Below are 21910 nucleotides of genomic sequence, written 5' to 3'. Positions count from 1 at the left end.
TTGCGTCAGACTCATTAAAGAACAAATCTTCGTCGAGGTGAGTAATCGCTGTTCTGATATCCAGAAGCTCTTTTTGGTCATAAGAGAAGGTAGCGTCAACATTATGTACAAAATAAGTTAAAACAATGCGAAAAAACACACAAAATAGCACAATTGGTTAGGAGCCAGTAAAACGGCAGCCATCCCCCCTCCGGCACCATTCTTCAGGTTGACACTACAAGATCTGTACACCTGTATGAGGATTTTCTCCCATCCTTCTCAAGCTCTGTCAGTTTGTATTTGCCCACTATGAAATTGTGAAAATGATAATGTCCTTTTAGTGGAAGAGCGGTTTGTAAAGACCACCTGAAATGTTATCCTGTTTTGGTGGGATGGAGTTTTGGCCTGCCTGGCGTATAAGTTAATAGACCAATAACAAAGAGTTTCCAATTACAGCTTGTTTTCAGATTACATATCCCTCCCATAATCTTGTCCAATTAAGCCCCTCAATCAGGCCACTCACAGCCAGTTCTGGCAAAATTCTTGCTTGAGAAATTGCTCTTTGCTAAGAAGCTATTTTTGTCTCTTTTTATCCATTTAAAAAAATATATTAATAACAGTAAGGTACTTAATTGTTACCCAGAAATTATTTGATACCGAGATAGAAACAGCTGCCTTTAAAAGAGATATTCAATGACTGATTTGATCTACCAATCACTGCCCTTTATGAGGCTTGTGAAAAGCTCTCTGGTCTTTGTAGTTCAGTCTGTGCTTGAAATGCATTTGGAAAGTATTCAGACCCTTTGACTTTTTCCACATTTTGTGATAGCCTTATTCTACAATTGATTAAATCATTACCCCCCTCATCGATCTACACAAGTTTGGCAGTGATTACAGTCTTGTCTTCTTGGGTATGACACTACAAGTTTGGCACACATGTATTTGGGGAGTTTGTCCCAGTCTTCTCTGCAGAGCCACATCTCTGTCAGGTTGGATGGGGAGTGTCACTGCACAGCTATTTTCAGGTCTCTCCAGAGATGTTAGATCAGGTTCAAGTCCGGGCTCTGGCTGGGCCACTCAAGGACAGTGAGACTTGTGCCGAAGCCACTCCTGCGTTGTCTTGGCTGTGTGCTTAGAGTCATTGTCCTGTTGGAAGGTGAACCTTTGCTCCAGTCTAAGGTCCTGAGCGCTCTGGAGCAGGTTTCCATCAAGGATCTCTCTCTACTTTCCTCTGTTCATCTTTGCCTCATTATTGACTAGTCTTCCAGTCCCTGCCACTGAAAAACATCCCCACAACATGATGCTGCCACCACCATGCTTCCCCGTAGGGATGGTGCCATGTTCCCTACAGACGTGACGCTTGGCATTCAGGCCAAATAGTTATTTTTATTTTATTACTCATGGTCTGAGAGTCCTTTAGGTGCCTTTTAGCAAACTGGAATTTTGCTGTCAATGTGCCATTTACTGAGGAGTAGCTACCGTCTGGCCACTCTACTATTAAGGCCTGATTGGTGGAGTGCTGCAGAGATGGTTGTACTTCTGGAAGGTTCTCCTATCTCCACAGAGGACATCTGGAGCTCTGTCAGAGTCACCATCGGGTTCTTGGTCACCTCCCTGACCAAGGCCCTTCTCCCCCAATAGCTCAGCTCTAGGAAGAGTCTTGGTGGTTCCAAACTTCTTCCATTTAAGAATTATGGAGGTCACTGTGTTCTTGGGGACCTTCAATGCTGCAGAAAATTTTTGGTACCCTTCCCCAGATCTGTGCCTCGACACAATCCTGTCTTGGAGCGCAACAGACAATTTCTTCGACCTTTTGGGTTCTGAGAATATACTTATTAATGTCACTGATGGAGTGCTGAGGTTTAGAGGGTTTTCACATCAGAAGTGAATGGTTATCTCTAGGAGCCAGATGGCTTTGGAATGTGCTTGGTGGACAGGAGGAAGACACAGGATTGCTATAGGGGAAACGGGTGAACATCTGTGGATTAGGAAAATGAGGGGTTGAGGTCAGTTCAGATCCCCTTAAGGGAGAAATTATGGTTTATTACCCTATTACTTCGTCTTCCTGTCAAACCGTAATAGATGTAAGGATTGGAGAGAAGGAGGAGTGCCTAAATTCGAGTATATATACTTGTGGTGGTGGAAACATGTTTTGTCTGAATGCAGCTATATAAATAAACTTGGTTAAGCTTTCATAATGTCCGTTGAGTGTTTTACTCTTAGAATTAGAACCTAACAGACCTCATGGCTTGTTTTTTTCTCTGACATGCACTGTCAACTGTGGGACCTTATATAGACAGGTGTGTGTTACATTTTGAGTCTCATAGCAAGGGCCTGAATACTTATGTAAATAAGGTAGTGTCATATCCAAGAAGACTCGAGGCTGTAATCGCTGCCAAAGGTGCTTTAACAAAGTACTAAGTAAAGGTTCTGAATACTTATGTAAATGTCAGGTTTCAGATGTTCTTTTATAAATGTGCACAAATTTAAAAAAAAGCAGTTTTTGTGTGTAGATTGAGGCAAAATATATATTTTATCCATTTGTAACATAAAAAAATGTGAACAAAGGGAAGGGGTCTGAATACTTTCCAAATGCATATGCCATTTAGTAACCACTTTTATCCAAAGTGACTTGGGGTCATGCGGGACCTTACAGATGTTGTATGTATGGCGGACAGAGTTATTTCATTTGTAAAAAAATATATATTTTCACTTTGAAGGGATACTTTGGGATTTTCTCAATGAGGCCATTATCTACTTCCCCAACTCATGGATACAATTTGTATGTGTCTGTGTCCAGTATGAAGGAAGTTAAAGGTAGTTTTGCGAGCCAATGCTAACTAGCATTAGTGCAATGACTGGAAGTCTATGGGTATCGGCTAGCAGACTTAAAAATGGTATCCACAAGTTCATCTGACTCTGGGAAAGTAGATAAAGGGCCTCATTGTAAAAATCCTGAAGTATCCCTTTGACATTATGGAGTATTTTGTATAGATCAATGACCGAATCACATCTATTTCAATCCTGCTTTGTAATACACTAAACACATGCGTGCACACACGCAATCACATCAAGTGGAGGCAGCTCATTCATTCTAACCAAGAAGACTACCATATAAAGACAAAAAGGCTAGATGTTTCATGCCATGACAATGTCACTACATGTGTCACTCTTGGAATCTATCTAAATTATGCATTATGGAGGATGACGTCTGTACAGTGAACAGATTGGACCACACAGTGTGTTTCCTTACATCAGGGGTGAAGGGGGCCTTCAGCCTGCCAGCCTTCAGCCTTTTAAAGTTGATGGATCGGAAGATGTGGTGGGCCTTCACCTCCGTAGCACCCTCCCCCTGGCAGCCCAGCCTCTCACTGGGCTCTTTGGCCAGCAGCTGGGCGGAGACAAGAGTGAGAGATAGCAGTGTTACTAAGCAACAAAGTAAATATGTTATACTGTTAAACTGATGAATGATTGACTGATCTGCTGTATAGACCCAGTCGGTAATAGATGGTTACCTAGGTTACCCCATTGGCTCACAGCAAAAACTTGACCTTTTCAAAGCAATTTTCTTGTCTGCTTGTTTTAGTTCATTATAAAACTACATTTAAAGAAAAATGTGTCTGAAGATTCAACATTGCCTGCTCCCTAGCATTCTCCCTACTTAAAAAACGGTATATTGTACGGCTTCCCTAATGCCCCGTTTCATGACGATGCTAGCAGCCACTTAAGTGAGTGAGTGCTAGTTAGCTACCGACCGGAACGTTAAGCTAGCCAAGACCAACAACACAAACAAACGGACTATACAGCTACAAGTAGTGAGTGGAGTTACAAACGGGCTGTACTTAACAAGTTAAATGTCTTACCTGTGATTAAATGTTTTCCACACACACATAGCTACGTGTAGCCTACGCATCCCCACATTTACCACACCGAATAGCCTCAAGCCACAGGGCTCTTCTCGCAGGCTGTATTTCCCTACATGGGAGCATTGCGAACTGTGGGTTGGGATTTTTGACCTGGCTACATGATTTTTGTATATATAGTTTATGTAGAAAAAAAAAAACATGATCCTCTGTCAACTAACTTTCACTATTGATTACAGAGTAAACCAAAGGACCAGCTTTGGATAAATGTACACGTCAGGGTTGGAGTTAATTTAATCTTAATTAGAAGGTAATGAAATTCAACACAGCAGCTTCTCGGCATATTTTGTTGTTTCTGTATAACATCAACGACGAAGTTGCCTCTTACAATGGGGTTCAATAGGAAAGAATGTTGGTTTTCCCCAATTTATGGGCATGGTCGAGGAGAATTCCTTATTATTATGTGGATACTGACTGGGACTATGTGTTTGGAGTTTTCAAATCATCAAAGACAACCTTTTGTGCTTATATTAGAAGTCATAAAAAAACTGAATAAAAGCGTCCTTCATGCACGTACGTCACGAATGCAAATTCTTTTTTTAAACATGACGCTGCCTTCACAAATAAAAGTCAGTACTATAAAGATATATTTTGATATGCAAAGCAAATGCCTGTGCCAACAGACAAAGCATGATCTCATGTTGTTGATAATATGAAGAGGTACTGCAGTCCAGTACCATTTTGCAGAGGGACTTGGTGTCCTCTGAGAACTTGTCTGAGTACTCCTCCTCCACGTCTCTGACCAGCCTCTCCACTTCCTCACGTTTGATCTTCTTCTTGCGCTGCTGGAAGGGAGACTGGCCCTCGATCATCTCATACAGCAGACAGCCCAGCGCCCACCAGTCTGGGCTGAATGTGTAGCGCTCATTCTTAACCACCTCCGGAGCTGACACACACACACATTAGGATGACAGGCACGCATACATACATACGTATGCGCACACAAACAGACACATGATTACGAAGCATTTACGTAATACTTATGACTTTATGAATGTCGTTGTTCATTTATACTAAACAAAAATATAAATAAAACACGCAACAATTTCAAAGATTTTACTGAGTTACAGCTCATATAAGGAAATCAGTCAATTTAAATAAATTCATTAGGCCCTAATCTATGGATTTCACATGACTGGGCAGGGGGACAGTCATGGGTGGGCATAAGAGGGCAAAGGCCCACCCACTTGGCATCCAGGCCCTACCACTGGGGAGCCAGGCCCAGCCAATCAGAATAAGTTTTTCCCCACAAAAGGGCTTTATTACAGACAGAAATACTCCTCAACACAACCCCAGCACCCCTCAGACGATCCCGCAGGTGAAGAAGCCGGATGTGGAGATCAAGGTCTAGCGTGGTTATACATTGTCTGCGGTTGTGAGACCTGTTGGACGTACTGCGTAAATTCTCTACGTAAATTCTCTAAAACGAGATTGGAAGCAGTTTATGGTAGCAACAGCTCTGGTGGACATTCCTGCAGTCAGCATGCCAATTGCACTCTACCTCAAAATTTGAGACATCTGTGGCATTGTGTTCTGTGACAAAACTGCACATTTTAGAGTGCCTTTTATTGTCCACAGTACAAGGTGCATCTGTGTAACGATCATGCTATTTGATAAGCTTCTTGATATGCCACACCCGTCAGGTGGATGGATTATCTTGACAAAGGAGAAATGCTCAATAACAGGGATGTAAAGAAATTTGCACAACATTTGAGAGAAATAATCTTTTTGTGCGTATGGAACATTTTGGGGATTTTTTATTTCAGCTCATGAAACATGGGACCAACACTTTACATGTTGAGTTTATATTTTTGTTCCGTGTATATTGCTACTGTTCATTATACAGTACAGGAACAGTATCTGAAAAAAATATGTTAAATATCTTTTGTTGAATGTACTTACCCATGTACCCAACGGTGCCAACTCGACCCTTGATAGTCTCTCCCTCGGGCACGTGGACAGCCAACCCCAGGTCTGATATCCGGATATGGCCTAAAGGAACACATCACACACTGTGTTACAGTACACTGCCTAATGCTGGAACAGTTAACCTTATGTCATATGACATGCTATCCCCACAGACGATGCATATCAATGGAGATCCCCGGGTACGGCCAATCACGACACAACACAACAAGACACATACAGTATTACATAGCATACCCTTCAATCCGATGTCATTTGACAGGCTATCTCCAGTCTGGAGTCTGGACAAGAGACTATGTATATCAATAGAGGGCTTCCTTTGGTCAAAGCAGATCTCATGAAAGCCACATACTGTGGAAACATTATCTATGTTGTTTTGCTAAAGAGCTCCATTCAGTGGTAGCAGAATTCACTGACAACCTTGAGAAAGCAGGAGCCCTCATCTTGAGACAAGTCTTTTCATAGACAATCTGCTCCCTCTATTGGTGAATAACAGAATGGTAGCCTTGGTTCACACAAGCAGTAAGGTCTGGCTACAGAGAGCTACAGAATGTGTGCAGGCTTTTGTTCCAGCCCATCACAAACACACCGGATCTATTAATCATCAAGACCTTGATTAGTTGAATCAATTGTTTTAAAGTAGTGCTCAGCTGGAACAACAAGGTATGCAGGCTATTGTTCCAGGACCATGGTTGGTCTCCAAGACCAGGGTTTGGGCTATTAGAATATTTATTTACTTGTATACAAGTGGGCATTCATATTATTGCTATCTCTACTCACCATGGTCGTCCAATAGTATGTTCTCAGGCTTCAGGTCCCTGGAAGAAGAGAGAAATACCAGGAGTTATGAAACTAAGAACTAACTTTTATCGCCTCCAACAGCATTGTGAGCAGCTGAGAGACAGATTTACAAAACTTTGACAAGCTCTCCATCGCTCCTTCTCTTTGTTTCTCTCTACATCTTGCTATCTATTGTTCTCCCTCTCTCCCCCCCTTTCTTTCAATCTACATCTTGCTAGCCATCATTCTCCCTCTCTCCATTTCTCTCTCTCCCTTTTGAAAACATGAAGCGCTCTCTCTCTTTCTCTCCATCCGCCCTTGTAAGCTGATACTTGTGTAAACACTAAATATGCTCCATAAAGTTCCTGCAGCCTTGTAAGCAGAAAGCTGAGTACCCGCTAAACCATTCCCTTAGAACAGCCTTGTGTGTGTGTGTGTATGCATATGTGCCTGTGTGTGTGTGAGACTGTGTGTGCAGCCTCACCTGTAGACGATCCTCTCTCTGTGCAAGTCCTCCAGGCCACAGGCCAGCTCGGCAGAGTAGAACACAGCCCTCTTCTCCTCAAAGCCGGCGTCTCCCATGTGGTAGATGTGGAACTTGAGGTCTCCCCCATTCATCAGGGTGAGCACCAGACACAGAGCGTCCTTCGTCTCATAGGCGTACGCTAGACTCACCTCCATGAGAGACAGACAACACGGTCATATTCATTAGGCACCAAACAAAAGAAAACAGACTTAAACAGGGAGGGACTACCTGAACTTGTCCAATAAGCGCTTGTTTTCGCTACATTCTGTTATGGTGTGCCCTAATGAATACCCTGGGTTTAGAGACCAGTTCGAAGCTATGAGTTAAGAAAAGGAGAGGAGTGTATGTGGGAAACAGAATGAACATCTAAGCCCACTTTTGGCCAGAACATTGGATCACCGACTGATGGATGTCCAAATAAAATAAGTCTAAAATGGGTTGTGTGGGGTGGGTCACTTGAAATGAAAACAAACCCCACTGAACCAAACCCTGATGTTATCTTTTAATTACTAGTGTTGTTTTTATTATTATTACGAGCTATCACACAGTCGTCTGGAAGAGCCATCTAGACTCAACTGGTCAAAAGTGTTTATGTTGCGGTCAACAGTTGAATTCGATGAGTTCAGACATCTTGACATCTTTGGTCGAAATATGAGTAAGTGGTGCAGCATAATATATGCATGTAGATCATGTACTGTATACATTAAATATATTACATATACGGTACATACAGATAGGATTTTTAGCCCAATTTTTTTTTTAAATTCAAACTTATGGGCGAGTCAATCTATTTTGATCAACTTTTCTCTAAATAAGCTTTGTTGGACAATTTAAGGTCAATACACTGCATTTCAAACAGTTAGGAATAACATAATGTAATCTAAATCGGGGCTTGAAAAATTATACCTAGGCTAAATATAAGCCTTCCACAAACACAAGACCTACTAATAATTACATTATTTTATGAAAATATACTGAACAAAAATATAAAAGCAACATGTAAAGTGTTGGTCCCATGCTTTATGAGCTGAAATAAAAGATCCCTGAAATTTTCCATCTACACAAAAAGCTTATTTCTCTCAAATTTTGTGCAAAAATGTGTTTACATCCCTGTTAGTGAGCATTTCTCTTTTGCCAAGATAATCCATCCCCCTGACAGGTGTGGCATTTCAAGAAGTTGATTAAACAGCATGATCATTACACAGGTGCACCTTGTGATGGGGACAATAAAATGCCACTCTAAAATGTGCAGTTGTGTCACAGAACACAATGCCACAGATGTCTCGCAGGAATGTCCACCAGAGTTGTTGCCTGAGAATTTAATGTTAATTTCTCTACCATAAGCCGCCACCAATGTCATTTTAGAGAATTTTGCAGTACGTCTAACAGGCCTCACAACCACACACCATGTTTTACCATGCCAGCCCATGATATCCATATCCAGCTTCTTGACCTGCGGGATCGTCAGACCAGCCACCTGGACAACTGATGAAACTGAGGAGTATTTCTGTCTGTAATAAAGCCCTTTTGTGGGGAAAAACTAATTATGATTGGCTGAGCCTGGCTCCCCAGTGGGTATATTCTTGTTCCGTATAGTTTAACATGCTTTTTTTTGCAATAATCACTGATCTGGCTTTCATGTCTGTCGATGAAAATGCCCTTTTTGTTACAAATTTAACCAGAACCATGCACATCCACCAATAATGACCAACTACTTGTAGCAGGCATTATAGAAAATGAACACAGATCTCAAACAATCTCTAGTGAGTAGCCAGCTAATCTTTGTATTTCAAGTCTAGCCAACTTGGATCTATATGCTTGCTAACAAGGTAGAACAGCTGAACTATTATGAACACACGCTCCTGTCCATCTCCAACTGTTTGAACAACAGCCTGTTCACTTTGTTTAGATGTTGAAATCAAGTGGCCAACCTGGGTAAGATGCTTACTTCTCAGAATGAGAACAGTTGCCAATTCCTTATATAAATGCTTATTTTTATGATCATTGCACATTTATAAAACACAGATTAGAGAGCTAGCACATAATAGTATGTAGCTAAAATGCTGCTTACGGTACTGCAAAAACTGAGCATTCATTTTCCACAATCATGTTCATTGATAACTCCCGTTTTAGTAGGGTCTACTCTATTCCACATTTTGGAAGTTGAGACATAAAAAGGGTATCGTTAGAAGGGGACATTGACCAAACCTCAAATGCAAATAGCGAGTTGAAACTGTTTGTTGTCAGACAGGAAGAAGTGATCTTTTATCTTTGTTGCTGTGAGTGGCAAGGGGCTGGGCTTGGTGTCTGTGTGCGAGTGGGAAGGTGCACAGTGCACACAGCACAGAAGGAGTGAAGGAGACGAGACCAAATAAAAACCTAGAGACTTGCGATAAAGGCATTTGGAACATTGCGCTAAAACATATATTCAAATTAATTTGATATCGCACAACCCTACATACAGTGCATATCTAATACCGCCTACCATTTGTCACGTATGTAAGTAGGTAGCTCGAATACTTACTACAAACCTACTGTTGACTTTCTCTAAAATCTGCTTCTCGTTCAAGGCCATGGACTCTCCTTTCCTCTTCTTAATCCTCTTCTTCTCCAACTTCTTACACGCGTACATCTTTCCTGTGGCTCGCACCTGGCAAGCACACACCTGACGAGAGAAGTGGATGAGAGAGAGAAAGGGAGAGGAGGAGGGTGGGGGGGTCAAGAGAAAAGTGATGAACACCCCATTGCAATGTCTACTCTTTGACCCAGTAAATACAATGTAATGGTGGCATGACCCATTTCACACCACAAGATGACACCAGTTAAATGGCAGTTATTTCCCAAACACACAGTTTATAATTGTATAGGCCCATCAAATTACATCCAGACAGATCCTTGTTGGACCTTGTTGATCATTTACAAGTTGATGAAGAGACTAACTTTATTTCTCATTATCCACTTCTAAAATCTCATTCTAAATGAAAGGATGCTTTAGTTAGAGAGAAACAGAGAGAGTCCTTACCTCCCCAAAGCCTCCCTTTCCTAATACCCTGTACTGTCGGAATGTGTTCTTGGTGACTGGCTGCCTATGACACAGAGAACAGGGTCAATACAATAGAAAACAACACAACTTTATTGTCCAATGTGGGGCAAATTTGCTCAACTTCATGGACATACACTGACTGTACAGCAGCAACGCACAGAAACATACACATCTGACTTTGTAAGTAAACGGCTTGACCATTACACTTTAACAATGTTTTTGCTTTAAAAATACTATTCTGTCAAATGTTCTGTTTTATCTTGTAAAGAAAGACTTGAGTTTGGCCCAGCACCAAAGACAAGATGAGACAACTTTCTTAAGGCCTTTAACAATTGTTGGCATATTTACTGTGAGTCAAAGGATGCGTCCCAAATGGCACTCTATTCCCTACATAGTGCACTACTTTTGACCAGAACTCTATGGGACCTGGTCAAAAGTAGTGCACTAAAGGTGCAATTTACAAAACAGCCAAAGTGATGAAAGTGTGTGGGTAAACTTAATCTATGACTATTATGGGAAGGGCATTGCACAAGCCTTGCCTCTCTGCTAGGCTGATGAGTGGAGACATGTTCTGTTTGCAAATGTAAATAAATAGAGAGACCATTCCATGTATGATAGGCCTGCTGGGCTAAAGGTCTTTAAATGGCCCATATAGGACCAGACGGAGAGAACATATTAAACCAGTTTTAAGGTCTCTGCACTGGCTGCCTGTGAGTTTTAGAATATATTTTAAGATTCTTCTATTGGTTTTTAATGTTCCATGATTGTGCACCCCAATGCATGTCAGACATGCGTTAAAGTTATGTACCCAGTAGGTCTCTCAGGTCCTCTGGCATTGGCCTTTTAACTATCCCAAAGCCTAGGACCACGAGGCAGGGAAAGGCAGCCTTTAGTTATTACGCCCCAAGCATCTGGAATAGCCTGCCAGAGAACCCGAGGGGGGCCGAAACTGTGGACATATTTATATGAGATCTTAAAACATACCTTTTTAGCTTTGCTTTTGCTCAGGGTGCTTTTTAGTCGTTCAGTTTCTATTGCTATTCTTTTGCTTTTCATCCTCTTATGTTAATTGTGTAGTAAATATTTCAGTTTAGTTTTTTCCTGTGAAGCACATTGTGTAGCATTCCATGTCTGAAATGTGCTGTATAAATAAAGCTTGATTTGAAGTATGAGTATGAATGTAAACGAAACCAAAAGTGTAGGTTATACAGTACATCACAATGCCACTATCCTGAACACTATCAATCGCTTCATAACATTGTATGTGCATTGTGTAGAGCTTTTAAAAAATACTTTTGTCACAAAGCTCTTAACGGTAAACTGGCCTAAAAACCCATGAGACCAAGTTGAGGAACAGTTGATAAGAATAACTCTAGATAGGAGAAAACCTTGAGAGCCGCTAATATATATATATAAATCACATCAATAGGAGAATTAACAGCAGAGCATATCAAAAACACAGCCAGCCCCATTGTTGAGGAGTACACGTGACTAGGAGGATACTATGGAGTGGTGAGAAGTTGCCGTAACATGTAATCACTCGTGCTGTGTTGAGGTGAGGTTCTCAGGCTGATAAGAGTGTGTGTGTGTGTGTGTGTGTGTGTGTGTGTGTGTGTGTGTGTGTGTGTGTGTGTGTGTGTGTGCTCTCATAAGTGTGGGAAGCAGCAAAAGGGTGTGTGAGTATTTGTCATTTTCACTTTGATTTCAAGTTCAACTAGTAGGCTACCATACCTCTCCAGCCACTTCCACTGCAGGAATCGGTTATAGTACATGCTGTCGAGGTAGTCTGCGAAGGGAGCCACGCTCAGGTAGTCATGGATCAGTCTACAACAGAGGACAGAACACAGTCAGAACACATACAGCCCACTACATGACCTAAACAGGAAATACTCTGGTCCCTCCCTAAGGCCTTGAGTTTTTTCTGGTCAGGTCACATGACCAGGAAAATCTCCAGGCCCTACACATGTACCATGCTGCTACGCCATGGGCCCATCTCTCTGTCTACTATTCCCCAAACATCAGTTCACATCTAAACATTAATTAACCCCAACCAGATGGAGGAATGACATAAAGAGTCAGTTCATGTTGTTGGAACAGTTGTGAGAATGTTCTAGAATATAAATGTTGCTGAATGGAATGGCGGTGATTGAAGTTGCTAGGGTTGATTGATTAGAACTATTTTCATCAGCCGCCACATACACTCAATGCTGTTGACATGCCCATACAACAAGTGTGAACAACTGTTCACAGGATGTTGCACAATGTAGGAGACAATTTAAATGAAAACTCCAAAATTCTGCCTCTTGGCATATTTTATCACTGAAAATGACCCTTTATTCTTAACTGACTTCCTTCGTTGAATAATGGTGTGATGATCATTAAAAAGAAAAATCGACCTTTTCCCATCTTGAATATATCCCATATGCTAAGTAAGTATTGATGTTAGTTTATTCTCTGTGACTGGGTTTCTGTGTTAACAGACTCACTTGGTGCACTCGTTGAAGAGTTCTTTACAGGGCTCCTGCTCCTGCTCCAGTCTCTCTGTAAACTGACCCATCATTTCCTCCCCCAACTCGGGGACATGATCCTCTGACTACAGGGGGATGGAACACAATACAGCATGAATTTCATATATATGACGTCATAGGCCCAGATTAAGCCCTCTCCTGAATTAAAAAGCATGCTCGATGGAGTATCTTAATTGAAATAGATTTTTTGACCGTGAATAGTTTTAATCTGGGCCCGGGAAACCACACGTCACCATTATTGAATATTTGACATCAAATCACTCATTGGCTGAAAATAGGTGTTCTTCTACTGTACCTTTGGGCTGAAGTACTTGTCTAGGAGCTCCTGAGCACACTCCCTCCTCTTCTCATCTGGACTGACCTCATACTCTGCCTGTGGGGGGAAGAAACAGTAGCATACATCATTCAAACGCTAGTACACCTGCTCTAACGGGGCAGTTCTACTATTTCCACATAACAGTAGCCTACACTCTAGTACTTTCTGTACAACCTCTGATGGTACCAAAATACCACATCACTGCAACCACAGGGTCGTGTTCAGTAGGCACGCAGCCGTAGAACACTATTTGAAACTGAAGAGATACTACCTGAGTATGTTCATTAAACAAGTTTAATATGCATACTGAACACAACCCAGTCCTACTGTAAGTAGTACATCCCTTCACTAAGGCACAGTTCTACAAAGCCACACGCCTGGGTCCCACTCCAAAAATCATTTTTATTTTAATATTTCTCTCTGTGTTGTTGATTCCTGAATCCTGCTAAGTACAAAAGCATCAAGCCCATGTGTCATGCCATCATCCAGCAGCATGACTTACAGTAAGCTAAGAGCCTCACTCTAAAGTGCTTCCGATGGACTCTCAGCACAACTTGTCCATAATGGTTAATGACAGTTGAGACGGTTCAAATCTCATTTGCTCCTTCTCATGTAGCCCAGGCTCTGTGCGAGGCAGGAAGGAGACAGTGCAGTAAAAGGACATGATCACTACTTACGAAGTTTGAGAAGACTGCTTGATAAAAGCTGTTATGACTGTCTGCTCTCTCTTAATTCATAAAGTCAGCCACCTATTCATCATTTTACTGCCATTGACTATCTTCATTATGCTACTAGCTATCATCCCATTGAGCCTTTTCCTACTTGGCTTTTGCATTTGTTAAATCAACCGGAGAGGATCTAGCTACAAGGACACTTCCTCATATCAATATTAGCGTGTGTGAGTAATAATGTGTTAGAGGGAAGGAGATAAAGTGGGTGGCTCATGACTGAGTGTGTGTGTGTGATAGTTGGATCTGTCTGAAATGGATCCATGGCTTTCCCACCCAACCAGATATAAATACAAATAAAAAAAGGAAAACAGAGACCTGTTCGAATGGACCCAAGGACAATCAGACCCATGTGGAAAAACAGACCCAAACAGACCAGTACCGGTTCGGAGTCGAGAGACCCGTTCATATCCAAGAGTAGAAAGAGAGATAAAGAAACCCCCCAACCGGGCAGCGCCATCAATAAACAAGCAATATTGGCCAAGTATGTGTTCTTAACTGCCTATAACAAATGAAAGAAAAAACTATTCGTTGTAGAGCATAATCAACATTTTGTAGCCTATTGTTTTATTGGTTTCTACTTTTCAAAAACTATATTTGTCCACTTCACAGATCAGCTGTCAGAGATGAGAGCTAAATGCATCATGTCATTCCTATAGGCCTAGACGTCCACTGTATGATTTTAATATTTAAAAAAATGTATATAAAAAAAAAAAAGGAAGAGAAGCTTAGGCCTAGCCCTAGAGAGACCGAGATGTCGGTACCATGTTCCCATTCTACATTTACATTTTAGTTCTGACACAGGTATACATTTCTTTGTACTTGTCAGATAGGCTACTACTACTATACAGATATAGATCCCCACAGTGGAGGTGTCATAATATTGAACAGAGGCTGGGAAACACACAGTATTAAATAGATCCATGAATACATGGAACTCTCTGCCACAACAGGTAACTCAAGCTAGCAACAAAAACAAAACAGTTTAAAAAACACCTTACTGCACAAAGGGAACTGTGAAGAGACACAGCCATTTTATATATCCTGTATTGTAATTTGCACTGTACTATGTATTAGACCTAGATATTGTGTGTATGTTCTGAAATGTAGGCTGTGTGTGGCGTTTTAATTGTATGTATTTCAGTCCTTGGCTAATGCATTATGTCATGTTTCATGTGGAACCACAGTAATAGTAGCTGATGCGTTTACAGCGGCTAATGTGGATCCTAATAAATACCAAAAATCCATAAAACCTAGCGGTCAAAGAGTGAAATGGTTCCAATTGTTGTTCCACCATTCATTTTTCCCTTATGTAATTTTATAAAAACTTAAAATAAAGGGCTTTGTTTCGTAGGCTTACCCTGGCATGACGTTTTGATAACCATGTAAATCTCTCTCGGACAAAGTGACTTTTATCAATATATTCGGCTCTATTTACTTTGATTCTAAAATGCTAATTAGCATCAAAGTAGACATCATGCAAGGCTATGAATCCCTGCAAGCTCCTGCACGTCATCTAGCTGACACCTTTGCTAACAGGTATTGTGTCAATTTAAAACTTGCACAAGATAATTCAAAGAATTGTCAATTTAAAGAAATATAGCCAATTTATTCATTACTATATGTAGCTAAAATTAGATAGTTAATCCTGCCTCAATGGCAGTCTCGTCCAGATCATCATGGCATTTGTAGTTCTTTATGATAGCCACATTAGCATTTCATTTTGGGGGGTAAATACGGGAGAATATATTGATAAGTCACCTTGTACTAGAGAGATTTACACGGTTATCAAATCATCACACCACGGTAAGCCTACATGAAACACAGCCATTATTTGAAGTGTTTATAAAATCCCCCATGGGAAAAATGTATGGTGGAAAAACGATTGGAACCATTTCCTTGTTTGACCGCTAGGTTTTATGGGTATTATGACTCATACTGTGGTACTCTATAGGCGTACAGACAGAGGCTAATTCAAATTTATTTAATAAAGATAAGCATTATATTGTTAGATTAAAGGGGTAAGTAACTCTGTTGCCTGGCTACCCAGACTCCTTGCTCTGGCCAAACGCTGCACTACTCCAATGGACGTTAGTTTCTTCTCCGCAATAAGTCTGGACCTGAGAACCTCCTCCAACATTCACCGAATGGGAACACATTCAGGGCCGTCTGATTGCTTCAGAAACCCATGGGTTGGGCCAGAGCCAGAACACAGGTGAAAGTAAAGCGGCAGTTTGAAAATGTAGCTTTGATATTCAGATTGGTTAGATACGATCCAATCGCTGATGACTTCTTGTACAACGCCCCTCGTGCCCCTCATCATCACAAACGACTTCAAATGATGTCAGTCTCAGACTAAAGTATGTAGAGAACGACAGAGCAGCGGAATAATTTATTCTGAGTCGACAGGCTGGTAACCCTCATAGGCCCAAAACATACTTCCTCACCTCAAGTTCAACTGTAGGAGTCAGTTGGAACGCTGGTGCGCACTGCCTTCATAGGCCTGCATAGCTAAGCCTAATAATATCCACACCCCACCATACCTTCACAAAAGTTTGACTTTATTAGTAATATCAAAAGTAATTCAAGTCATTGTTAATAAGGAAAATACAAACATGTTATTATATTGTGGCATTATTTTGCATCTTGCCCTCTTCGGTTTTCCCTCTTCATGGTTCGAGTGGGAGTAGCACTACAGTAGGCCTACCGGTAATTCTATTATATTGCGGCAAACACAACATTAACTTAATTTGGCCAAAGAAAATGGCTCAACAGAAATAAATAAAAACACCTATTTCAACCTTCACAAAAGTTTTGAACAGGCTTATATTGCAGAAATTACCAACAAAAGTTTTGAACAGGCTTATATTGCAGAAATTACCAACAAAAGTTTTGAACAGGCTTATATTGCAGAAATTACCAACAAAAGTTTTGAACAGGCTTATATTGCAGAAATTACCAACAAAAGTGAGTGCCTACCAAAGGCCCACCCAACAAATTACAGCAAGAGGCTAATCCTATTTATTTTACAACAGGCCTACTTTTAACCTATCTTTTAACTAAATATGTAGCACAAACTTAAAAAGACAGTTCGAACTTCATTTAGCCAACAAAAATATCTCAGCAAAATGAAAAAAACTAAAACTTTTTGCCTCATTTAAAAGAACTGGTTTATATTTATTAAATAGGCCTACAATAATAATAATGATATACAAAAACAAATGAGAACAAATGTGAAAATAAATTAATGTTAGAAAATTGCATCAAACCTGAATAGCGAGTTGCACACAGTCCATTTGACTGCGCCAACATTCTTCTCATCTTTGTTCACTAAAACTTGTCCCTGAAGACATTCCCCTTATTGGCTTCTTTAACAGAGAACACTGTCCAATCGGGTCCAGTCAGTATACATTTTAATTGCACATACCCGAGATCCGTGGCAATTATATCAGACCCAACCCGGATCAAAGACAAAAGTCATAATTTAGGACTGCACTGGTCCCGGGTCAGACCTCAGAATTTCAGGCCTGTTGGACACGTGAAGACCTCTAGCGCGCGTGTGTGTATGTGTGTTCCAGAACAATATTTTAGAAGAATGCCACACAATGCTATGGGGGTAAGCCAGGGTGGAGAGGAAGATCAAGTTTATCATTGAGTCAACAGGTAGGGGCTCTGAACAACACACTGGTAGGCTAGCTAACCTGCTGCCCCCCCTGCACCTCCACATCACCCCCTAACACTGCACCTTCCCTCGCGGGCCTGGGTGGGTAGAACCTAAACATTATTCCACAAGAGCGTAGTGCGGGGCGCATTCACTGAAAAAGTAGAGGGGAGGGAGGGTGGAAAATTGACGCAGATTGCAACCCTTTGCTCCCAGAAGTCAAGAGATCCTGTATTTCATGAGGGAAAGGAAAGGGGGATACCTAGTCAGTTGTACAACTGAATGCCTTCAACTGAATGATTTCCCCTCTCCTTCCCCCTAACACATGAGAACTTGAGATACATTTGGACAAGCTCATTCAGTCCTTCAGAAGATGTGCATCTCGAGGAAAAACAAACACAAGCGTTTTAATCCTGCCTATCTGTCTTTCTTGCTTACCACAGTGTCCAGGAATTTGACACAGCGCCTCAGCTCAACCCGGGTTTCACAGAACTGCCGAAAGAGCATGCGTCCGATTGGCTGCCGCTCACAAAGGCTGTTATAGTATTTCTCTGTGGAAGAACACAAGACAGGGGTGTCAATGAGGGCCTCTCTCGGGGTATAATGAAAACACTCAAGCACAAAAACACATTAGAAGTAAATAAATATATACTGTACTGTGCATAACGCACATGCTCACGCCCACTCAAAGGCGTGTGCACTTAAACATCTTGTATAGACATAGGGCACATTAGCAAATGTACTGTATGAGTACTCTGAGTATCAAACTATTCCCACACACCTCTGCCTAACCACCCTTTGTAGACGGAGAAATGGTTATGAATGAGGTCTAGACGTACCCTACACACAGCACAATCTCATCTTCAACTAATTAATCAGAAACGGTCCATCGTCTCTCCACATGTGTAAATAGCTATGGAGAGGTATTTTACGTTTATATATCCAAGTTATTAGGCCCCATTTCCTTGTCAGTCTGTGTATGTGTGGTGAACAACAAATTGACAGAGGGATACTGCGATTTGCATCTGCGGCTCAGTTAGATGCAAAAGAGGACACAGGAGGCTGTATGACCCAAAAACCAATGTGAGGATCCAGCCGAGCCTAAGGAGGACATGTGTAGGTGGCCGTTATTGAGTAAATACATTTGAGAGCTGCTGCAAGCTCCTCTCTGTAACCGGAGAGCAACTTTAGACACACACAAGCGCACAGTGCAGACACAGCTATTAGCTAGCTGTTACATTTTTCAGGAGCAGACATCCTTTTGGAAGTGTTAGGCCTATGCATGTGCGGTATGGTACCTTACATGCTATCTGCTAGGGCTTTTGCGGTGACCTTATTACGGCCACACCGGAATCTCATTTTATGCACTCTGGACATGCTTTGGTAGTACCCAACTTTCTAACTACCATCAGGTCCTAATGGTCTGGTACTCAGAGATCTATTGTCCCTCTAACTACTCTGATATCAATGCAAATGCAATCGAAAAATCACATCAAACGCATCATCAAAACAAGAAAAAATGATGATTGTGCTGTTATATAATACATAGCCTACCGCATTTTAAGCATGGCAGAAAAAAGTCAACATTTTTAAAACTGATTTAAGAGGTCTTTGGTACATAATTGGTCTAGCTTTTGAGTGTGGACTGTATTATTATGGATACTGGATGGACTGGTTACCTTATGCTATGCCCCAAAATGTATATCCATGAGTCTGGTAGAGAACGTATAGCCAAGCCCTAGGCGATGCTGTTGGTTCACTGATTGTGCAGGGCAGGCTTACAGTTAGCCTATAATTAGTGAATTTGTATTTGATTTTGAATAGCCTAGTAATAAGGAATTTTTGTATCACCTGTCAGGCAACGAGAACATGCTCCTCAAACAGATGTTGATGCGTGGAGTGAAATAAGTGTTGTTAAATGTATTTCTCAGCTGCTCATATTAAGCACATGCTCTGCTATATAACCCAAGTTGCCTACAAAATGGACCGGCGTGAAAGCACGCGGCCTCCATTCGCTATTTGAGGGCATACAGATTACATGTCTTTTTCCTCCTGCCCATTTGATAATTCTAATTTGGCCATTCCATTGGGCCATTCTAAATCAAAAGACAAGATTCAATTGAGATTTAGTCTGATGGATGAAAATATGATCACATGATGAAAGAACAGCTGTGCAGCCTGGGGCAAGGAACAGATCGCAAGCTTTTTTTGCTACTTTCTCAATAGCCTGTAGTCGCACCATGCTGCCCATATATGTGTTGATTTCTAAGACATTCTAAGGTTGGTATCGTTCACAACTAAAGTTGCCAAATAACTCAAAATGTAGCATATAGGACGTGTTTCGAATGATCACTTTTACGCTCAACATAGCCACTTCACATGCACTTGCTCTGTAATGGGAAAAATATCCTTTCCATTTTATTCAGCTAAGTTCAATTATATTCTATAAAATCCTATAACATAATGGCATGGATCTTATAAATTTATCTTGTCAGCTAAACGAACAAGCCTACAGCTTATGGTACTGATTTATTTTACTTTAAATGTAGATGTTCAAAAGGCACATCAGCAGCTTGTATGCGTGGAGGCCTGGAGATGCTAAATGTGTTTATGTTACCATGAGTCCGTAGGCTTTTGCATGACATTAAACAGGCTGACAACATTGCATAACAGCCACAGCACTACTCTCTACGAAAAAAACAAAAGTTCTACTGTGCCTTAACCGGTGGCGACCCATCATTCAAAACCTGTTTTGAGCCCCACCTGTTTAGCTAAAAAAAAAAATGTTCAAGTAAAAAACAAGTGTTGCCTGTTTTGCATGTTATTTTTGGCATTAATATGTGTCATGTATCAGTTTGCAAACAATAAAAAATGTAATTGAGCTAATAATGCCGCATACAAACATTGTCTCTTTTTGCTTTCTTGAGTAAGGCAACTCCAAAAATGCAGGTGTTTCAGCCTAGCTCAGTACTTTGTGTGGTGGTGGGGCAGCCAGCGTAACATACAGAGCTAAGGGTTGCACTGTGATTGACTCAGTGTTCTATCAGTCATGGGGACACTACTCATCACAAACTCTACAGTGAGAGCTCAAAATTTCAAGCCCCTTGGGGGCTGCCATGGATTTACATTAGAAGTGCCCATCCAAGAAGGCTAAAGGTCATTGGCCACAGATAAAATGACGTCAAATCACGTTATATCTACCGTAACTTTAATTGGACTGATAATGTCAACATCATACTTTCAAAATCTTAGCTAGCAAGCTAGACAAGCAGTCGTCGTCACGAATCAAGTCGACAATCTACTGGCAAATCCTTGTCATATGAAAATTATAGATAAAACGTATCGGTGCTGAACGACCATAGGACATAAACATTACACAACAAGTTGGAAATCGCAAATTCAACAGTGAGTGGTTAGGAAGGAATCAGTGGCTAACTGCAAGCGTTGCAAAGCAATCAGTAGCCTGCTAGTCAGTGAAGAGGGTGTGTGGTCCAAGTCTGGGTTTAAGGGTCTCTTTTCCAAGCTTAAAATGATAAACATTCACATATTGTATGAGCTTTCATTGTTTGCTTATAAGCCCCCTTTATTTATCCTACTGTTCTGACTTGGTGTACAGGAAGAATACTGTAAGAACGGCCCATGTTCTGAATTCAGTCGCTGTACATTTCAAAAGTGCTGAACAAATACCGCTGCTACTCTCTGTTGTTATCATCTATGCATAGTCACTTTAATAACTCTACCTACATGTACATATTACCTCAACTAACCGGTGCCCCTGCAAATTGACTATGTACCGGTACCCCCCTGTATATAGTCTCGCATTGTTATTTTACTGCTGCTCTTTAATTACTTGATACTTTTATTTCTTATTCTTATCCGTATTTTTTAAAATTGCATTGTTGGTTAGGGGCTCGTAAGTAAGCATTTCACTGTAAGGTCTACACCGGTTGTATTCGGCGCATGTGACTAATAAAATTTGATTTGAATAGTTATATTGACTACGTCCGTCTTAGCTCGCTCATTAATGTCTTAATCGAAATTACGGATTGCCTCTTATCTTCCCCTTATGCAATAGTTGGTACATCTCAATTGTCAGTAGAAACCACGTTTGTTTTTTTAGGCAGTACATGAGCCAGAATGAACTGCTTCACTGCCAGACAAGGCTCTGCTGATAGCCAGGTGTAGCAGTGGTAAAGATTCACTCCATGGTGCTGAAAAGAAAGCTCTGTAGACCCTAACAGTTTGTGGGCACCGTTTGTCACCGTTATAGCGCAATTAATGCATTGTTTAGTGTTGTGTAGTGGCTTTGCTGGCATGCATCTAAAAAAATGTTTGGGGGTTAGCCCCACCAAGATTTAGTGCTAAAATCACCACTGGCCTTAACTAAATTAGTTGCTAGAAGTGTTATGCGCATGTTATGCGATAGTGTAGAGATTTCCAGTTACAGGTTGTAGCCTAATTTAGCAACATGCTTGTCTTATGTGTATGTCTTATTTGTCT

The 21910-nt window shown here is 41.1% G+C and overlaps 1 protein-coding gene across 2 annotated transcripts in view; it reads right to left on the bottom strand.

Annotated features, from left to right (window-relative positions):
* Positions 1 to 21910, bottom strand: part of LOC120030515 (G protein-coupled receptor kinase 6-like) — a 53308-nt gene that overhangs the window by 13679 nt on the left and 17719 nt on the right. For both annotated transcript variants that reach the window (XM_038975924.1, XM_038975932.1), the window contains exons 3-13: positions 17849 to 17961; positions 13001 to 13078; positions 12664 to 12770; positions 11909 to 12001; positions 10157 to 10220; positions 9659 to 9799; positions 7093 to 7283; positions 6609 to 6646; positions 5805 to 5894; positions 4580 to 4788; positions 3233 to 3370 (exon numbers count right to left, since the gene is read on the bottom strand). In XM_038975924.1, coding sequence (XP_038831852.1) covers positions 3233 to 3370; positions 4580 to 4788; positions 5805 to 5894; positions 6609 to 6646; positions 7093 to 7283; positions 9659 to 9799; positions 10157 to 10220; positions 11909 to 12001; positions 12664 to 12770; positions 13001 to 13078; positions 17849 to 17961 — 1262 coding nt within the window. The remainder of the gene's footprint in view (positions 1 to 3232; positions 3371 to 4579; positions 4789 to 5804; positions 5895 to 6608; positions 6647 to 7092; positions 7284 to 9658; positions 9800 to 10156; positions 10221 to 11908; positions 12002 to 12663; positions 12771 to 13000; positions 13079 to 17848; positions 17962 to 21910) is intronic.

The sequence above is a fragment of the Salvelinus namaycush genome, chromosome 3, assembly GCF_016432855.1.
Source record: "Salvelinus namaycush isolate Seneca chromosome 3, SaNama_1.0, whole genome shotgun sequence".
In the NCBI taxonomy this organism is placed as follows: domain Eukaryota; kingdom Metazoa; phylum Chordata; class Actinopteri; order Salmoniformes; family Salmonidae; genus Salvelinus; species Salvelinus namaycush.
This window is presented reverse-complemented; position numbering and strand designations above follow the sequence as displayed.